The sequence below is a fragment of the Mauremys mutica genome, chromosome 23 (genome assembly GCF_020497125.1).
Source record: "Mauremys mutica isolate MM-2020 ecotype Southern chromosome 23, ASM2049712v1, whole genome shotgun sequence".
Taxonomy (NCBI): Eukaryota; Metazoa; Chordata; order Testudines; family Geoemydidae; genus Mauremys; species Mauremys mutica.
The window spans coordinates 12,981,684-13,000,143 of NC_059094.1; the positions used below are offsets into that span (position 1 = coordinate 12,981,684).

The 18,460-nt window shown below is 48.3% G+C and overlaps 1 protein-coding gene across 5 annotated transcripts in view; it reads left to right on the forward strand.

Annotated features, from left to right (window-relative positions):
• Nucleotides 1-18,460, forward strand: part of RUNX3 (RUNX family transcription factor 3) — a 147,563-nt gene that overhangs the window by 11,866 nt on the left and 117,237 nt on the right. For 3 of the 5 annotated variants that reach the window (XM_044997435.1, XM_044997436.1, XM_044997437.1), the window contains one exon: nt 10,913-11,025. The exons of the other annotated variants lie outside the window; for them this stretch is intronic. In XM_044997435.1, the coding sequence (XP_044853370.1) occupies nt 11,004-11,025 (22 nt within the window). In that variant the 5' untranslated portion in view covers nt 10,913-11,003. The remainder of the gene's footprint in view (nt 1-10,912; nt 11,026-18,460) is intronic. 5 annotated transcript variants of the gene reach the window in all.

Consider the following 18,460-nt stretch of genomic DNA (forward strand, 5'->3'; position numbering starts at 1 on the left):
TATTCACACCCCTGATTTGCAGCTGAAGTAAGAACACATTGCAGTTGTCAGCTAAGATAATGATCAAAACTGTTTCTTCTGTTGCAAAAAAATAAGTAAACATGATAGTTGCTGATAGGTGGAGTGACATTACCAAGATAAAAGACTGCCTTTAAAATTCATGATCTGTGTTACTAAAACGCCTTAGATTAGTAAGAATTTACAAAATCAAATCCACCCTTCACTATTTTTGTCTGATCTTTGTTTAGGGTGACCAGATGTCCCGATTTTATAGGGACAGTCCCGATTTTGGGGTCTTTTTCTTATATAGGCTTCTATTACTCCCCGTCCCCATCCTGATTTTTCACACTTGCTGTCTGGTCACCTTTGTTTAGTTTTTGCACTTCAGTTCAAACCGGGCTTCAGTTTTTGGTTAGTTTCACTTCTGGGGTCTCATGGGCTATTCTAATTATCTTTATTATTCGTATTACAGGCACACCCAGTGACCCTGAGGATGTGGCAGTTCCATTAGAATGAGGGCTGCACAGACAGAATAAAAACAGGCCCGGATATGTAGCAGGTGTAAATCAGTGTAGCTCCATTGGCTATACCAATTTCAGTGGATTGTTCCAGTTTGCACCAGCTGAGGATCTGTGCGTGCAGCTGTGCATGGACCGCGTCCCATTGACTTTAATGGGGAATCCATCCTGCATGGAGCACATTGCAGGATCGGGACCTTAGTTTAATATAAGGCAGAGCGTGCTGTCAGGGTGTGACTGGGGCATTGTTAGGGCTTTCAGCACAGCACAAACATATTCAAATTCGAAACCCTTTTGCATGGACATTTCATCTTCTTCAAAAGTGAAAATAAAACGTTTTGTAAAACAGTTTGATTATTTGACAAAAATACATGTTGGGGCTCATTTAAACTAGCTGTCAGCATCCCATTCATTAAGAATACCTCACCGTCCATGCGAGCACCTCAAAGAGGCCACACGACCGAATTAAGTCGCACAAGTCCCACTTGGGAGATGAGTATTGTTGCCCCTTTTTTATGGGCTGGGAAACTGAGGCACAGGGCGGGGCAGTGAATTGCTTGAGAACGCAGAGTGAAGCAGTGACAGGCCTGCGACTAGAAGCCTGTCGTCAGAAAAGAGCTCTAGGCTCATGATCGCAAGACGTCTCTCGGGCCTTTGGTAAAAAAAAAATGAGGCACCATGTTCCGCCAACAGAAAAAGAAACAAATATAAAGAATTTCGCCTTCTCCACTACAGGATGCTGATAATGTGCAATTTCTCTCAATGCTTATTTCCTCCCTTCTTATCGCCACGATCTCAAGCTGTGTCAATGCACTCCCCAGTCGGATTTCTCACCTACAGTCAGACTTTTGGTCATGATTGCATCTCTTTGATGGTCTCCCCAGTCTGTGCGCTCTTTGGCTGTGTTTCCCCATCATCAAAGGCACTTATCAAACGACCGGCTCGACATACCTGGTGCTCTGAGGGCTGACGAGTCAGACACGTGTGTCTGCCTTCCAGTCCTGACCAAGTGTTCTGCCTTCGTCCAGAGCCGCTGACATGCAGCCTTCAAATCCTCCTGCCACGACTCCAAACCAAACCAGGAAACATCATCCCCCGCCAGCCTCGCTGCAGAACAGGGGTTCAGCTCACCTACACGCACTGGCAGAGTTGTTGCATTTCAATTGACTGTTAGCAATGTTAACATTTCGAAGAGAGACAGGACAAGACAGCCACGCCACGCAGCATCGAAAAAATCAGGCCCACTGCCTAGTAGGTAAATACTGAATGGGTGGCGAAAATTACGGACATATAAAGTATTATTTGGTTCATTATTCCAAACAATGCCTTTAGATCAGCGTATATTTACGAGGCATTTTACATAGATTAACCCTATTTACATATTTACATAGACTAACCCTAACCCTCCCTGCTCCAAATCACTTATGTTCTAAGGCCCTGACCCTGAAAATTCGTTGTGTATGTGTTGGCAACTGCACAGTGGACTGTAGGCTTGGGATCTAAGGCAGCCAGTATACTGGGCAATGGTTCAGGCAAGGGAGGGGGTGGGGATTATTGCTCCGAAGGGAGGATGGTGATGGAAGAGGCGGGGCGGACTGGGATCAGCAGCGTGTCCCCAGCATAGAGGGCAGAGTAGGTGAAGGGGGGTGGGGAAGGCTGGGAGGGGCAAATGAACTAGGGAGGGGTCTGATTTGGTGCTGGCTCAGAGCGGTGAGCGGCACTTGTCGATTCTACCGTACCTGACTTTTCTTAGCAGCTGTAGTCACCCGTTGGCCATCACAGCACCCCGCGGGGCTAGCGGGAGCTTTCCAGGCCCGATCCCAAGCTGTTTCCTGAAGACCTCGGGTGAGGCGGGAGAGGGAGGAGGCTGCTCCCACCCCAGGACTCCTAATGAAGGCAGAGCACGTTAACTGCGGGGTTATCAGCCAGGTGTCCCGATGCCAGCAGCTGGGCACTCACTCCCTGCCGCCCCCCATCCCGCAATTCATTACCAGACCGAGTGCAATGGACCGGAGGGCTGGAGAGGGGTGAGATCGCTGCCAAACTTCTGGAGGAAGGGCAGAGAACTGAAGCCAAACAAGTGTGTTGGTTTTGAACGAACCCCGAAAGGCCACATAAAGTGGGCAGGTACCTTGCACTGGGCCTAATGGATACGGGGATGCACTGGGGCTCTGGAAACCTGGGTTTTGTACTGGACCTGCTTTCCGGGTCCCTGGGCACTTCTGGGTTCCCTCCCTGGCCTGCCGGATAGGGCCGTCTCTACACACCAAAACTGCCTGGCTAACACTCTGAGGATAGTTAACGGGCACCAATCTCCCCCTCCCCAGTTTGGGTACGGTTATATCGTTCCACGTGCTTAGACTGGAAGAGCTATTCCCACACTGGATGGGAAATGAGCCACACCAGTATAAGGCACCGATATAATTACGTCCACACTAGGGGATGTACTGGTCTAACTTACCCCTAACTGACATAGTACAAAAACTGTGTCTAGACCCGTCCTGAGGGTTTATCCCGGGGCAAGCACAATAGGGCTCCAGTCTCAGCCGGGGCCTCTAATACAAACAAGAAAAAGTGTGGGAAAGATACAGGCTTCCTTTAAATCAGGCTTCTTTGACTGATTTATAATTTGGTTGCCTCCAAGGGAGATCAGTCAAACGAGAGCACACCAGTAATATTCTGGGTTTTCCTGGCTTGCTTGGAACACTGTCCTTGGATAGCACACTCCCTGAGACCACAGACCAGACACAAAAATCCCTGCTGCTTGCCATAAATTGTTGTTTGTTTTCGCATCGCTGTTCGCAAGGGCTATAGTTACAATGGATGGGCGATTATTATATATTCCCCTGGGTTTTTTAGGATGGGCAGATTTTTTAAAACTGAAAGTGGAAAGAGAATTTCAGCCCCCTCCAGGGATGAGCTGAGGTTTGGGTTATTTTCAGCCTCTCTCTATGGGCCAGATTCACATCGGATTGCTGGGGGCGGAGGGAGTGGAGGAAAGGAGATGTGCATCTCCACTGGAGTCTGCTTCGGATTTGACCCTATCGTGTCTTGTCTGGTGCTGTGTAGCCGGGCTTCTTGCTGCATAACCTCCCCCCAGTCTTTATCTCCCTTCCTTGGACTCCTCCGACACCACTTGCTTCTCTCTTAATGTCACTCCCTGTCTACATACTCACTAGGCTCTATCGTTGCCTCTATTATGGGAGTATCCAAATTCCTCCCGGGCAACAGTATCATTCTCCTGCTCAGCCTGATGCCATCATTCATGCACTGCAGCTTTGCATTTCTCGCTGGCCAATTGCCACCCTCCTCCTCCCTAAAACCTACCCCGCTCTCATCACCAAAGATCTCCCCGCAACCTCCTGCACCTGAATTGCTGCCCTGTGCTGTTTTCTGACCTGTGCTTTGATGCCTTCTTATCTCCTTCTATGCATCTCGTAACGGGTCCTTCTCCTTTGTGGTGCTAGATGAATAATACTCTAGTGAATCTGATCATAGGTCCAAGTTAAGTCTGGATCTGGATCCAAATCTGCCCTTTCTCGGAGCTTGGAGGGACGGTTCTAGCTAATCTTGCTCTCTCTGTGTTTACACCACGCCTATTTCCGTAGCGTCTGAGGGTTCGAGGTGAGTGGGCTGCTTTGAATTCAGCCCTGGGTTAAAGGTGTGTGTAATGTGCTCTGTGGAGCACGCATGGTGACTTCTCAAATGCCAGGTGAAACCGAACTGAGGTCAGGACCAAGAGGGTGCAATGCAGCAAGACTGGACTTCTGCTAATCTAGGTCACTGTGGGGACACTGAGCTCAGTAATGCAGCCCTGGGGAAATGCTCCCTGTCATGGGAAGGAGTCCTGGGTTGCCTTTCTGGTTTTGCACTTCTTTTGGCCTCAGCCGAAATCTGTGTCAGCAGCAGCAAAACCTCCCTGTGCTAAGTGAAAACGAAACTCACGTGTCACCCAGTTCAGGATCCTTAGGAGGGTTGATGTTTGCAGGCTGAACCGTGTTTGACCTGTGTTTCAAACAGGAGGAGAAGTCTCTTGCTGAAACGTGTCAAGATTGTGTGAGTGGACAGTGGGAAGGTTGGTGCTAGAAGAGGTTGGGGGCAGGGGAGAGAGAGAGATTTGTGCTGATGCAGTGTCTGTGAAAGGCTTTGGGTCAGTTCTGTGTGCGAGGGGAGATGGTGAAGGGAGACATGCAAAGGATGACGGGTAAAGGAGCATGGGCAGGCAGGGACTGCCAAGGGCAAAACCTGCAGCTGCCTGGGGAAAGGATGGAGCTATCTGCTGAGGAAGATCTCCAGGCTGGTGCTGGGTGGCGTGATGGATCATGGGGCATCAATTCTTGGCAGAGGAGGTCTCTGAAATCTGCCAGAGCCAGACGCACCCAAATGACTAGAGATGGCTCTGAACAGAAACCCAGGTCCCAAGGACAGACGCCATCTGCCAAACCCCCAGCTCCAAGACACTCAAACGCGGGGGTTTGAAATCTGGCAGCAGTTGACCCATTGTAACCCTCAACCAAAAGGCAGTGGGTGTAGGGCGACCAGACAGCAAGTGTGAAAAATCGGGATGGGGGTGGGGAGCCTATGTAAGAAAAAGACCCAAAAATCGGGACTGTCCCTATAAAGTCAGGACATCTGGGCACCCTAAGTGGGTGTGTGAGCTGCATTGTGGCTCCTGGCTCGCCTGGTCCCTCTCTCAGCTCTACCAGGCTTTGCGTTACTCGTATCTATAAAACCATCCTGCCCATGTGCCAGGTGCAGGATCTGAGATAAAACTGACTCATTCAGCGAGACAGTGGTTGCACGAGCCAGTGGGCCAAACGTCTCGACTAAAGACTAGACCATGTTCTCAGCTTGGTAAGGTGCCATGGAAAGTGGGAGCTCTTTGAAATGGGGAAACTGAGGCTTAGCCATCTTAGCAAAGCACTTTGAGATCTTCAGACGAAGAGGGCTGTGTAATGGCAAAGGGGCTATGTAGCAAGTTACAAAACTTAGTTCATTCTTGCAGCACTCCTGTTGAAGGGGAGGTATTACCAGTACCCTCTTTACCGGCTTTCCCAAAGTCACATAACTAGTGCTAAGGTTAGAACCCAGGAGTCCTGGCTCCCACTAGACCTCACCCCCGCCCTACTACATGGCTCTGACTCTAGAGTCCGATTGAAATTAAGGGTTATGGGACAAGGTCAAGAGTTACTGAGCACCATGTGATCTGAGCACGGATCTAGGACCTGAAACTAGCATCTCCCAGGGTGATTCAGCGTCTGAGTTTTAATTCTGGCTCTGACACCAACTCCCTCTGTGGCCTTGGGCAAGTCCCTTCACCTTTCCCTGTCTCAGTTTCACCATCTGTAAAATGGTGGTAATTATACTCACCTGCCACACAGGGCTGTGGGGACTGTTGCAAAGAGCTTTGGAAGTGACAAGTGGTCACTTCAGGTGTGTCTACACTGCGTTAAAAACCCCTCAGCAGTGAGTCTCAGAGCCTGGGTCAGCTGCCTCGGGCTGTGGGGCTATCAAACTGTAGTGTAGACGTTCCTGCTTGGGCTGGAACCAAGGCTCTGAGCTCCCCACCCCCCGGCCCTTCTTGGAGTTTCAGAAGCTGGGCTCCAGCCCAAGCCCAATGTCTACACCGCAGTTTTTATAGCCCCACAGTCTGAGCCCTGCGAGCCTGAGTCAGCTGACTCGGGCCGCAGATCTTTTATTGCAGTGTAGACGTACCCTCAGTGTTGAGTACACCTCTACCCCGATATAACACTGTCCTTGGGAGCCAAAAAATCTTACTGCGTTATAGATGAAACCGCATTATATCGAACTTCCTTTGATCCACCGGCGTGCGCAGCCCCTCCCGCCCCCGGAGCACTGCTTTACCGCATTCTATCCGAATTCGTGTTATATCGGGTCGTGTTATCTCGAGGTAGAGGTGTATTATGCTCCAGAGAGGTAAAATCAAAGGCAGTAATCTGCTCTCCAAGGATTTTATCATCATCCCTGTATTGATAAAGCTGCCTATTCATTTTTCAGTCGTACAGTATTTGCCTTTGGCTCTAGTCACTTCAGTGGATAATTCCTTGGAGCCTGGAATTAATTTCAAATTCCCTTGGCTTTAGCTCCCAGGTTGCTTTTGCAGTCACTGGATGGCAGCACAACCAGCCTCTTCAGTTCTCGAGGCACAGTAGTGATCTACTGTGATGCTTCTGGCATGCAGTGGTAACAAGCATGCAGTGCAGGGCACCCCAGGTCCGAGTGCTCAGTTTATTTGAACCAAAGGCAAAATACATGTAATGGGGAAGGTCTTGGGGAGTTGTGTCATTGCATTTTGGTGAATGAGAAGAGTGTGTGTGTGTGTGTGTGCGTGTGCGTGATGCCTGTGCAACTTTATTCCCTCCCTTTTCTGCACAGTCTTTAATTACATGATCACATACTAGTGTTTCCTCAGGACCCCATGCTTCATTCAGTTCATATGGATGGGGAGGCACTGTCCTTTACTCGTGGGGATCAGAAATGTTCAGCTGTGTATCAAAGACCCTATACCGCTCATCTCTAGTAGGGGCTGTCCTTTGGAGAAGTTCTAAGTGGCTGTGTTTTTGTTGCACTACATTGTGGGTAGTTGAGATTATCCATAAAAACCTGCATTATTTTTTTTAGCAATTTTGCCTCCCTTATACTAAAACTAATTTATTCCAGAGTTGCCAGTTAACATGAAATTCTTTCTTTCTTTCTTTCTTTCTTTCTTTCTTTCTTTCTTTCTTTCTTTCTTTCTTTCACAAAAAGTTTATTGCTGAGGGTAATGAGATTGTTTTTGCTAGCTGTTTGATACAGCTCCTAGACAGGAAAAGCACAAGCAGTTATTTGCATACTTTAAGGTACAGGAATCAGAGAGCGAGACTACTCCATTTACAGAGTTTTTTGACTATATTTTTAGGGACAGGGAACACGTCTCAGTGGTATTTTTATATATGACTTTCCCCTGCCTCTTCATGCCCTGCCATGCCCTGGAGGTGCAGTGAAGCCAATGCTCCTGTGTGTCCTAAGCCAGTGGTTCTCACCCAGGGTACATGTACCCCTGGGAGTACGCCGAGGTCTTTCAGGAGGGGTGCAGCAACTTGTCTCGATAGTTGCCTACTAGTTTTACAACAGGCTACGTAAAAAGCACTTGCAAAGTCAGTACAAACTCAAATGTCATACAATGACTTGTTTATATCGCTGAATATACTGTACACTGAAATGCAAGTACAATATTTATATTCCAATTGATGTATTTTACGATTACATGGTAAAAATAAGAAAGTCAGCAATTTTGCAGTAATCGTGTGCTGTGACACGTTTGGATTTTGTGTCTGATTTTGTAAGTAAGTTGTTTTTAAGTGAGGTGAAACTTGGGGTAGGCAAGAAAAATCCGACGCCTGAAAGGGGTACGACAGTTCGGAAAGGTTGAGAGCCACTGGCCTAAGCAACAGGTAAAGCATTGGGTTTAACAGCCTCCTAGTCTCCTTTGTTTCATTTTCTGTAGGTGCACAATTAAAGCCTTGATCCTGCAGGAATCTCCACACGGGTGGATCCTTGTGCCTGTATGGAGTGACTGAGGTTCCAGCCATTGTACTCCCTGTGTGGAGCTTATTACAGGATGGAGACCTAAACAGGAGCCCTTGTTATTGTTATAGGAGTGCCTGGACAGGGCACCACTGTGCTGGGCATTGTGCAAACACTGTCCCTGCCTTGAGGAGCTTACAGTCTAATAGACAAGATGAAGGGTGAGAGGGGAAGTGACTTGCCTAAGGTCCTGCTGGTGCTCAGTGGCAGAGCCAGGAACAGAATCCAGGTCTGCTGATTCCTAGGTCACTGCTTTAGCTGTTAGGCCACTCTAACCCCAAAAAGTAGCCCTCGGGACTATTTATAGTAAGTAATATAAATAAATAGAGTAGGACTTACTATATATATAGCAGAGGACTTTTCAGTGCATTCATGGACTGATTTTCAAAGCCAGTGAGCATCTGAGCTACCTCTTTGCTTCAGTGGAGTTGGGGGCGTTCAGCATATCTGAAAACCAGCCATTAACACCCACTGGGGGAAATGGTGTCTTTTTGAATGAGAATATTTTGGGTCATTGACGCTTAGAGAGAGAGAGTTTCACTTCCCTGTATGGGATAATTTTCATCCATGCCATATAAGTGATGTAGCCTGGAGGAAACCTGTGTGTGATGCCAAAAAACCCCCATTGAAAAGTCTCTTTTGTTCTTCCTTTTGAAACCCTGAAATGCTGAAGGAGTTTGTGGTGCCCAAGCCCAGACTGTGGTGCAGCGACTTAAAAACCATCGGTGACATTTCAATAATGAAAGGCCACTCTGGTGAATTACAACCTTGTGTAATGTTAATTTCATGAGAAAAGAGAAGGGGCATCGAAAGCTGCAACATGTGAAACCCAGGGCCCAAATTGTTGTAGATGATAAATAACATGAGTGGGTGACTTTTCCGCCGGCCACGAGAAATTGGTACCATAACACACGGGACGTGACCTGGCCAAGTCCCTGGTGCTGCAATGAGATGCATGTAGGTGGACCCCTTTCCCCATACACAGAGCCCCATTTAGCTCTTCACTGGGGCAGGGTCTGCCTGAGTGCATCTCTATACAGGGAGCTGGCCCTGCTCCTGTTGAAGCGAATGGAGGTTTTGCTGTTGTTTTCAGTAGGAACAGGCCTGCAGCGTACAACATTAAGTAAAAGGATGTTTACTTCCACTACCAGGAGCAGTTCTATTGCTTCTGGAGCAAACTCAGCTCTCAGATCTGTCTGCCTACCTCCCATGGAGTTGCCTGTGTGGAGGTGAATGCAGAATTTGGTTCTTTCTATTTCCAGCAGAGCCTGTAATTCTCCCTGAGCCAAGAAATCCCCAGAACGGAAAGAGCAATTTCATCTTCACTGAATATCCTCCTAACATCTTCGAGCACAGTGGTCAGCTTCATATTTTCTCCAACCTCCACATAAATGTCTGTGGGCTGCATTATGATCTGTGGGGGTTAGTTCTGGCTCTGCACCGCCTGCCTTATATGGCTCGTCGGATGGGGAATACATCCTTGGCTTCTTCGTTTAACCCTTTCGGCAGTCGGGGTGCACGGCCATTGTCGCTGTCCTTCAAAATCACGTACAGCCCCTAAAACGACACAATGCCTCGTAAATGTGTCGTGAGACCTGGGCAAAGGGCCGGCACTCCGAGACAGGCATGGCAAACAGATACGGGAGGAATAGTCCAGGAAAGGGAGGGCATGGGGAATTAATAGCAAGAGAAGGAGGTAGGGAGGATTCTTTTAAAGGGGGGGTGGATTTGAAGGAGGGGAGGCTGCAGGGCTTGGTAAGCAAGAACAGGGAAACTGTCCCGATGTAGTGGGCCACATGAGAGCTAGAAAGGAGCCTCAGGTGGAGAACCAGAAGAGAGAGGGGACGGAGGAGGGAAGGACGGCTGAAAGTGAAACTGATGCAGAGGTGTTCTCTCGCCCCCGTTCTTTGTGACTGTCCCTTGCTAACCCTGCCCTCCTTGCAGGCCTATCCTTTAATAGGATTTTTTCCCATCATGCTTTTCTCAGGCTGGGCCTTTGCAGAGCCAAACCTGCACAGAACCTGGCTGCTGCTTGCCGCATCTTCTCCCTTTCCAGTGGGTCAGCGCTCTCGGTCCCAGTCCCGGCTTCCTTCTCCGGAGGCTGAGGAAGTGGCATGGCCTCCTAGGGTGGTTCTGGGGAGATAGAATTGGATGTGGCAGGAGACGTCATGAGGAGTTTCTCAGCAGGAAGAGATAGACAGAGCTCACCCAACAGACCAGCCTGCAGGGTTGTTCTGTGCAGTCATAGCTTGCAAGGCGAAAGGGGACCCCTGTTGTCAGCTGAGTGCGCACAACACAGGCAAAAGCAAACCAAGGGACGAGGCGGCTGCCCTGGGGAGAGGCTGCCTGGTCCTGCACATTGTTGTTCCTTGGCCCTGCCTCTCAGCATGGGAGCAGAGCGTGTGGAGGGCTGATTTGGGGCGGGGGGCGGGGCAGACAAAGACTGAGGGGGAGTCCGAAGGAGGAGGGCCAGCGAGCGTGTGGGGACAGGGTGCGGGCGGAGTGAGCCTGTTTCATGGATCCATTGCTGATCGCTGGTGATGCGTCATCCGAATGACCCACGCAGGGGAGAAAGTCACTGGCGCGCAGAGGGCCAGCGCCCTCTGCCTGTGCAGTCACCAAGCCAGGACTAGGCCAATGGCCCATTGCTGCTCTCAAACACACCTCGCGGCCTCGTGCTGCCTCCCTCCCTTCAGGGCCGAGGGGGAATTCCTCCATACGGCAATAAGGGAAAACCTGCCTTTTGACTCAACAAATGTCCCCCTTTAATGTATTTGTCCCTTCGTTTTGCCATGTCTTCATTACAGGCCACATTCCAGTTGTGCCCTAAAACAGCCTGTAGACCCACCCAAAGCCGCCTCTCCAAACCGGGGGTGAAGGAATGAGCGCTAACAGCAGATGCCATCGAACCTTGACACAGGTAACCCCCTTCCCCCCCAGTACTGAAAAATAGCCTCACCCTCTCAGGGAGAAGGGCTTCAACAGAGAACAGCCCCCGGTACAAGCTTTTCATGAGGCTTCATGTGATGATTGCAATTTAAAGGGCGCGACAGACGCTTCTCCTGTCTGTTTCCTCAGTGATGATAATAATCTGTTTTGGTAGCACACAGGCGCTGCAGCTGAGAAGGCTGGGTGGGGTATGAACACAGAGAGACAGTCCCTGTGCCCATGGGTGTATAATCTCAATCAGGAGTGCCCACCCTATGGCCAACAGGCTGTTCACGGCTCACCGGGGCAGCTTGCTTCATCACAATATACCAAGGCCGATTCGTTAGCGTTTTGTCGTCACGTTTACATCATTTTAGCTTCCCCAAGTTGTATAAGTCGACAATATTGTACATAGAAACAACCTAGCGAAATACATATGAAAGAAGCTGAACTTAAAATATAGATCAGTACAGGTGACTTTAAATCTTATTCAAATATGTAGACTCTTAAGTTTATGTGGCCCTCCTGTGTAATAAGATTGGGCACCAGGGGAGTAAATGGCCTAGATAGACACAAGGTGGTAGGAAAACAGAGGAAGTGACTTGCCCGAGGTCACACGGGACTAGAATGCAGGTCTTGTGATTCTCAAGCCAGTGCCGGCTCGGCTAGCCCATACTAATCGCTCCTCTTGGCACTCCCGATCTGCTCCAAGTCCAGCTGCCGCGTGCTCACTCTGAACAGCAGTAGGGATGCATGCTGATTCCTCGTGCGTACGTTGTTCCCTCCCCAACACCACTGCCTTTGCCGACTCCACAATATTTGAGGCCACCGGCGTCCTCCCAATCTGCTTTGCCCCTGTCGGCGTTCAGCTGGATGTCTTCAGGGCAGCAGCCTGCCCTAATTGCGATGGGTCCGTTGCCAGGTCACAAATGCAGCGTGGTGGTATTAATAAGCCACGTCCAACTCCCTGAGCTCTTCATTGGCATAAGCCAGGGAATGTACAAAGGGGACCGAGTCCCAGAATGCAGCTCTTTGGTTCCACCCACTCCACTCCTGCAAAAAACGCAGACCCGGAGGAAGGAGCCTCCAGCGCTCTTGTGGATGGAGAGGAGCAACCATGCTGCAGAGCTGGTCCTAACACACAGACACGCCACCGCGCTCTGCTAGCTCTGCCTCCTCGCCACTCATGGAAGCAGAGGGGGAGCGCATGGCCTAGTGTTTGCTCATGTTTAGAGTTAGTGGTTTCCTGTGGTGCACTGGGTTTGATGGCAGCCTTGCCAAACTGCCTGCATCTGAGCTGCCCTGCAGCAGCCTGTGACTTGACTTGCCTGGTTTTCTGACAGGGCGACGTTGTTTTGTTTTTCGCTTGGCGGAGGAGAATGCATAAAAAGTTGCCTCTTCCAAACAACCTGCTCCTGAAGGGCAATGCCAGCTCTTTAAAAGGCTGTGCGTAGCCTGTGGGTAACTGCAGACCTCCAAGTGGCTGCGGTGTTGTCTTCAGCCCTCCCCTCCCCCCAGGGAAGGTGGTTTTTTTCAATGTTTGAATGGGGATAGAGCTGGTAAATGCAGCTCAGTGATGCACAAAGTATAAGCGAGGGCAGAGAACAGGGGCCTTTGCCTCTTTTCCTGCTGCCAGCCATTGATAGGCTTGTGCAATTGGTTTTCCACTGCCGGCTGGTTGTTATTTTTATTTGTATCATCGTAGCACCTGGGAGCCCCAGTCATGGACCCGTTGCGCTAGGGGCTGTACAAATACAGAACGAAAGACTGTCCCAACCCCACAGGCTACCATCTCCAAATGCATTCACTGATTTTGAGGGAAGGGAGGGGTCTCGGTTTCTGGGGCTCCAACTTTTGTAACACCAGAAAGGGGCCTGATCTGAAGCCTGCTGGAGAACATGGAAACATTTGACTTCACCGGGCTTAGGAGCCAAGTCTGTTCAAAGGTGGGGAGCACCCATGATTCCACCTGAAGTAAGTGGGAACTGCGAGTGCCCAGCATTTCTGAAAATCAACTTCAGTTTGGGTCAAATATCCATGGCCTCGGTGACTCCAGCTATTTAAAGGGTTCAACTAAAGAAAAAACAAATGAAGATCCCTTCTCATCCAAGGCTCCCGGAAGTGTTTAAAATCTCAAACTGTGTGTCTACAAATGAAGATAGATGTGGCAATCTTCTGAGGAGATCTAGGGGCTGTTTATGTTGCAACAGCATCCAGAGAGCCTAATCAGAAGTGAGACCCCATTGTCTTATTCACTGAACCAACACCTTTGAGACATGGTCTCTGGCCTGAATAAATGTGCTCATGTAGGTGTATATAATATCTAGACGTATCTCTCTCTATTGGGTGTCTGGTTTGATCTATCAGTTATTAGCATGGACATCTATAGCTGTTTTTTTTAAATGCACGCGTTCCACCAGACTTTGGGCACATGTACACGCCCTTAATGACGGCTGAGTCTCAAACCAAAAATCCAAATGAAAAACAAAGGAATAATTTTAGATTCTTTTGTACTTTTTATGAGCTCACCATTTTACCCAGTTTTGGCTCCATTTCACTTCGCAGCTCCTAAGTTAACAACCTCTTCCCGCACCCAACCGTTTGTAAACGGATCTAATACTTTTTGGCGTGCTAAAGTTTGTCAAAAGTTCGTAGAACGCCGGATAGCTGCTTTGTACTTCCACGTGTAAATGGTCATAAATAAATAAAATATATCAGCACATACATTACACACTCATAGATGCATATGAATGCACAATGAAATGCAATGCCTGAACTAGTTGTTAATTTCCTTGAAACACAGTGTAAGCTTCTGTTACAGTATATAGATAACATATGGAATACCCATCAATTTCTAGACCACATAATAAGCCCTTGCATTTGCCTGCATGAGCAAAATTGGAGTATTTAGATTTAGAGACACACCCATGGAAAAAATGCAGCAATTTAAAGAGGGGGGAATTTTATCATAAAGAAAACAGCTGGGGATAATTTCAGAGATGAGTATACCAAGGAAAGCACCCAGAGGCAGGCGCCTTGGCCTCACTGTGCTAGAGCAAAGCATGTGTAAAGCCAACTTAGCTGTGCCTGGGAGGATTAACGCAGTGCAGAGTAGAGTAATCCTGGGGTAGCAGCTTCTACTCCACCTTGGCTGGTGAGTTAGGGGGTGTGGCCCGGGAAAAGGAGGCGTGACCACTTTTCTCTGCACTTTAGTGATCCCCAGCTGTCCTAATGACCATAGGGGACATCTGTAGTTGGTGTAAATCAGAACAGCTGTGTTAGGGGTCCAGCCTGGCACGCAAGGATCAGGGATAAAGAAGGCGGCTTAAGTCATCTCTGCTCCTCGTCTCCACTTTCTAAATTGCACTGTGTGCTTTGTGGGTGGGGTTTTCCAGAGTGCTCCTCCTTGGCCTAACTCTGCTCTCCTTGAAGTCAATGGTTTTGAAAGTCCCAGCCCTTTTCCTCAATGAAGGATTGGGGCCAAGGAATCAAAACCTAGCATAAAATCTGAATGAGACAATGGCACACGTTCATGCTACATACTTTTCGTCTTGCTGTGCCAAACATGAAAAATGTTGCACTGTAGGGAAAATAAGTCTATTATCCACCTTTTGCACATGCATCAATGAGTTCAGTGGGATCAAGGCATGTGTGGAGACAGGAGACAAAATCCCTACTTTATAGAGCGGGGCAAGGTTTGAGGAATCTTCTGTCCCATCCAGTTCACCACAGACCCTGACTTAAGCCCTGTCAAAGGACTCATGAAAATGGCCAGCGGCCCTGGAGCTTTGCACGCTTATAGTACTGTAGGGCCAGGCGGCAACACGCAATGTGGAGAAGTGGGGGAAGTCTGGGGAAAAGGGAGCAGGTTGATATTGTGGTCTGAGAAGATACAAGGCAAATGGAGACAAGGTGACATTGTCCTACACCACAGGCCCTGCGGGTGATGGCTTGCGTTGAACCTTTTAAAAGCTCATTTGATATTTCCCCCTCCTTTTGTGCTGTAAAATGATCAGCATACCTTCCTCTCCCCCCAGCTTTGTGTTATCACCCTGGAGACAGGGGTTCTTTTAGTTACTCAGAAACGCATCAGGCACTGGCTGCTGTCAGAAGACAAGATATTGGACTAAATGGACCATTGGTCTGACCCTGCATGGCCACTCTTATGAAGGACAAACAGAGTCCCAGGATTTTGAGCCACAGTAAATAAGATCAGCTCTTACACATCTCAGTGTTAATATTCTGGGCGTCAATCATGTCTAATACTTCCAATTCCCCTGCACTCTTATGTGAAAGCCAAGACTGGGGCCCACAGGTACCAGCAAAATCTAGTGAACGCGGGATTGTATAAATACTGTCAGATCACACTTGTATGCACTGGAAATGCCACAAACCATGGTACTTTTTGCCTGCAGATTTCATTCAGACTTAATTTTCTGTGAGTTTCACTTCCTCAAACATCTTTTTTTGGAAGAAAAATCTCTCCGCGTTTTAGTTAGTCACTTCTCCACCTACAGGGCCCCAATGAAACTATTTCTTAACCTGACATGACAGTGAGTAGGTCTCTGCAAAAAACACACAGAGAAAGGATAATATTTCAGTGGTGATTATCACCAGGATGTGAGCCACACATGCTCACCAGATAACACTGCAGACGATAGGCATAATACCAGCCTTGTGTCAACTTGGTTCTCGAAACTAATGATGACTCATAAAAATAAAGGGCCAAATTCTGTTCCCATGTATGGCCCAAACTAAAACCTCTTTAAGACCAACAGCAAAAACCCCCATTGACTTCATTGGGCCTTGGACCAGACCCCTAGACTGGGATAAATATGCAGGAAATCCATCGGTTTCAACAGAATTACTGTGAATTTAGTATACCAGTGTAGTGGAGAACAGAATTTGACCCAATGGGATTTTTGCCTGATTAAAGAGAGCAGAGTCTGATGTAAATGGAGTTACTCTGGATTTACACTGGTGCCAGTGAGACCAGAATCTGGTTAACGTTGACTAACTGGCCACTAACATGGAGGGACCTAATAACCTATTAGGAATACCTGAAGGGTGTAAACACTAAGAAGAAAGAGGAAATTTGAAGGTTGGTACAAGGGGCCTTTGTCTGGGTGTGTACAGGGGGACAGTACTGGTAACCAGTAATAATACAGGGGATTAACTGAGGGCAAAGAGGAGAGCATGAGAGGGAAATTTAGGTTCAATATCAGGAAAAGTTTTCTGACCCTGAGAACTGTTAAAGTGGGATGATCTTCCAAGGGAAGTGAGTAGAACCATAGACATCTAGGGCTGGAAGAGACCTTGAGAGGTCACGTCGTACATCCCACCATGCTGAGGCAGGGCCAGGTACACCTAGACCATTCCTGACAGGTGTTTGTCTAACCAGTTCTTGAGGAGGATTCCACAACCCCCCGGGCAAGCCTGTTCCAGAGCTTAACTGTCGTATGAAAGGAGACTTGAGGAGCTCGGTTTGTTTTCCTTAACCAAAAGAAGGTTGAGAGGAGATATGATTGCTCTCTTTAAATATATCAGAGGGATAAATACCAGGGAGGGAGAGGAATTATTTCAGCTCAGTACTAATGTGGACACGAGAACAAATGGATATAAATTGGCAGTCGGGAAGTTTAGGCTTGAAATTAGATGAAGGTTTCTAACCATCAGGGGAGTGAAATTCTGGAACAGCCTACCGAGGGAAACAGTGGGGGCGAAGGACCTCTCTGGCTTTAAGATTAAGCTTGATAAGTTTATGGAGGGGATGGTTTGATAGGATAACGTGATTTAGTCAATAGGTCAATAACGTGCGACCACTGGTAATTAGTACTGAGGGTCAATGTTGGGATATTGAAAGTCTTTTTCCTGAGTGTCTGGCTGGAGAGTCTTGCCCGCATGCTCGGGGTTCAGCTGATCGCCATATTTGGGGTCGGGAAGGAATTTTCCTCCAGGGTAGATTGGCAGTGGCCCTGGAGGTTTTTCGCCTTCCTCCGCAGCATGGGGCAGGGGTCGCTTGCTGGAGGATTATCTGCTACTTGAAGTCTTTAAATCAGGATTTGGGGACTTCAACAGCTGAGTCAAGGGAGAGAATTATTTCAGGAGTGGGTGGGTCAGCTTTTGTGGCCTGCATCTTGCGGGAGGTCAGACTAGATGATCATAATGGTCCCTTCTGATCTTAAGTTCTATGATTCTATGATTCTATGATACCCTCAGAATTAGGAAGCGTTTCCTAATATCTAACCTAAATCTCCCTTGCTGCTGAGTAAGCCCATTACCTCTTGTCCTGCCTTCGCCGGACACTGAGCGCAATCAATCACCGGTTTCTTTGTAACATTGTTATCAGGTCCCCCTGCAGTTCAAGCACTCGGGGTAGTTAAAAATTGTGCTGCTCAAAGGACTGGGGAATGGACTGTAGGCACCAGGCAGACCCTGGCAAGGAGGTGACCTAGATGACGTTCTCATCTCTGATTTCTAGGATTCTCTGGGCGGAATTCCAAAGTGCTGTGTCGTTACTTCCATTTGCGGGGGTGTTCGTGTGTTTTTCACCTGTGGGTTGGGCATGTGTCTTTGGCCAAATCCTCAATAACTACTCACACGAGTCAATACTACTCACTGTGAGTAAGGGAAAAGGAAAGCCCAAAACGTACAAGTGTAAGTGGAAAATTAGTTATTTGTAAGGTAGGAGCTCCTAAGCGGCCCAGTGAGGAACCAGGCGCCCATTGCACTAGGAGTAATTCAAGAACAAAAAGACAGTCCCTGTCCCAAAGAGCTTACAATGTAAATCTAAGACAAGAGACACCAGAGAGATACAGACAGACCGACACTGGAGCACAGGGAAACAGACAATATTGGTCAGTGTGACCGGCAGTGGTCTCCGTGCACCAGCTGTCAAGTTTTCTGTAGGCATCAAGGCAAAGGAGAGTTTTAAGGAGGGATTTGAAGGCCTTGCAGATGTTGATGCTACCAGTTCTGAGGGATCTTTAAGTTACGTTTTTACTAATGACCCTGCACCACCTAGTGCCACAGGATTTTATGCAGAACTTCCCTGGGAAATCACTGGGGAAGTTTGCTTAAAATGTGACAGCCCAACGTGCATCGCCCAGGAATGTTGTGAGGTTTATTTCCTGAACAGGTGAAATTCACCCCTTGGAGAAGGCCAATGTAGAGTAGTGTGACCAGATAGCAAGTGTGAAAAATCGGGACGGGGGTGGGGGATCATAGGAGCCTATACAAGAAAAAGCCCCAAATATCGGGACTATCCCTATAAAATCGGGACATCTGGTCACCCTAATGTAGCGTCTATGTCCCATTTAAGCCTTATTTTGAGGGCCATGGGGACAGATTCTCAAAGGGCTGGAGGCACCTACAAATGAAGATAGGTACCTAGTGGGATTTTCAAAAAGCACCTAAGTAGGTTGGGT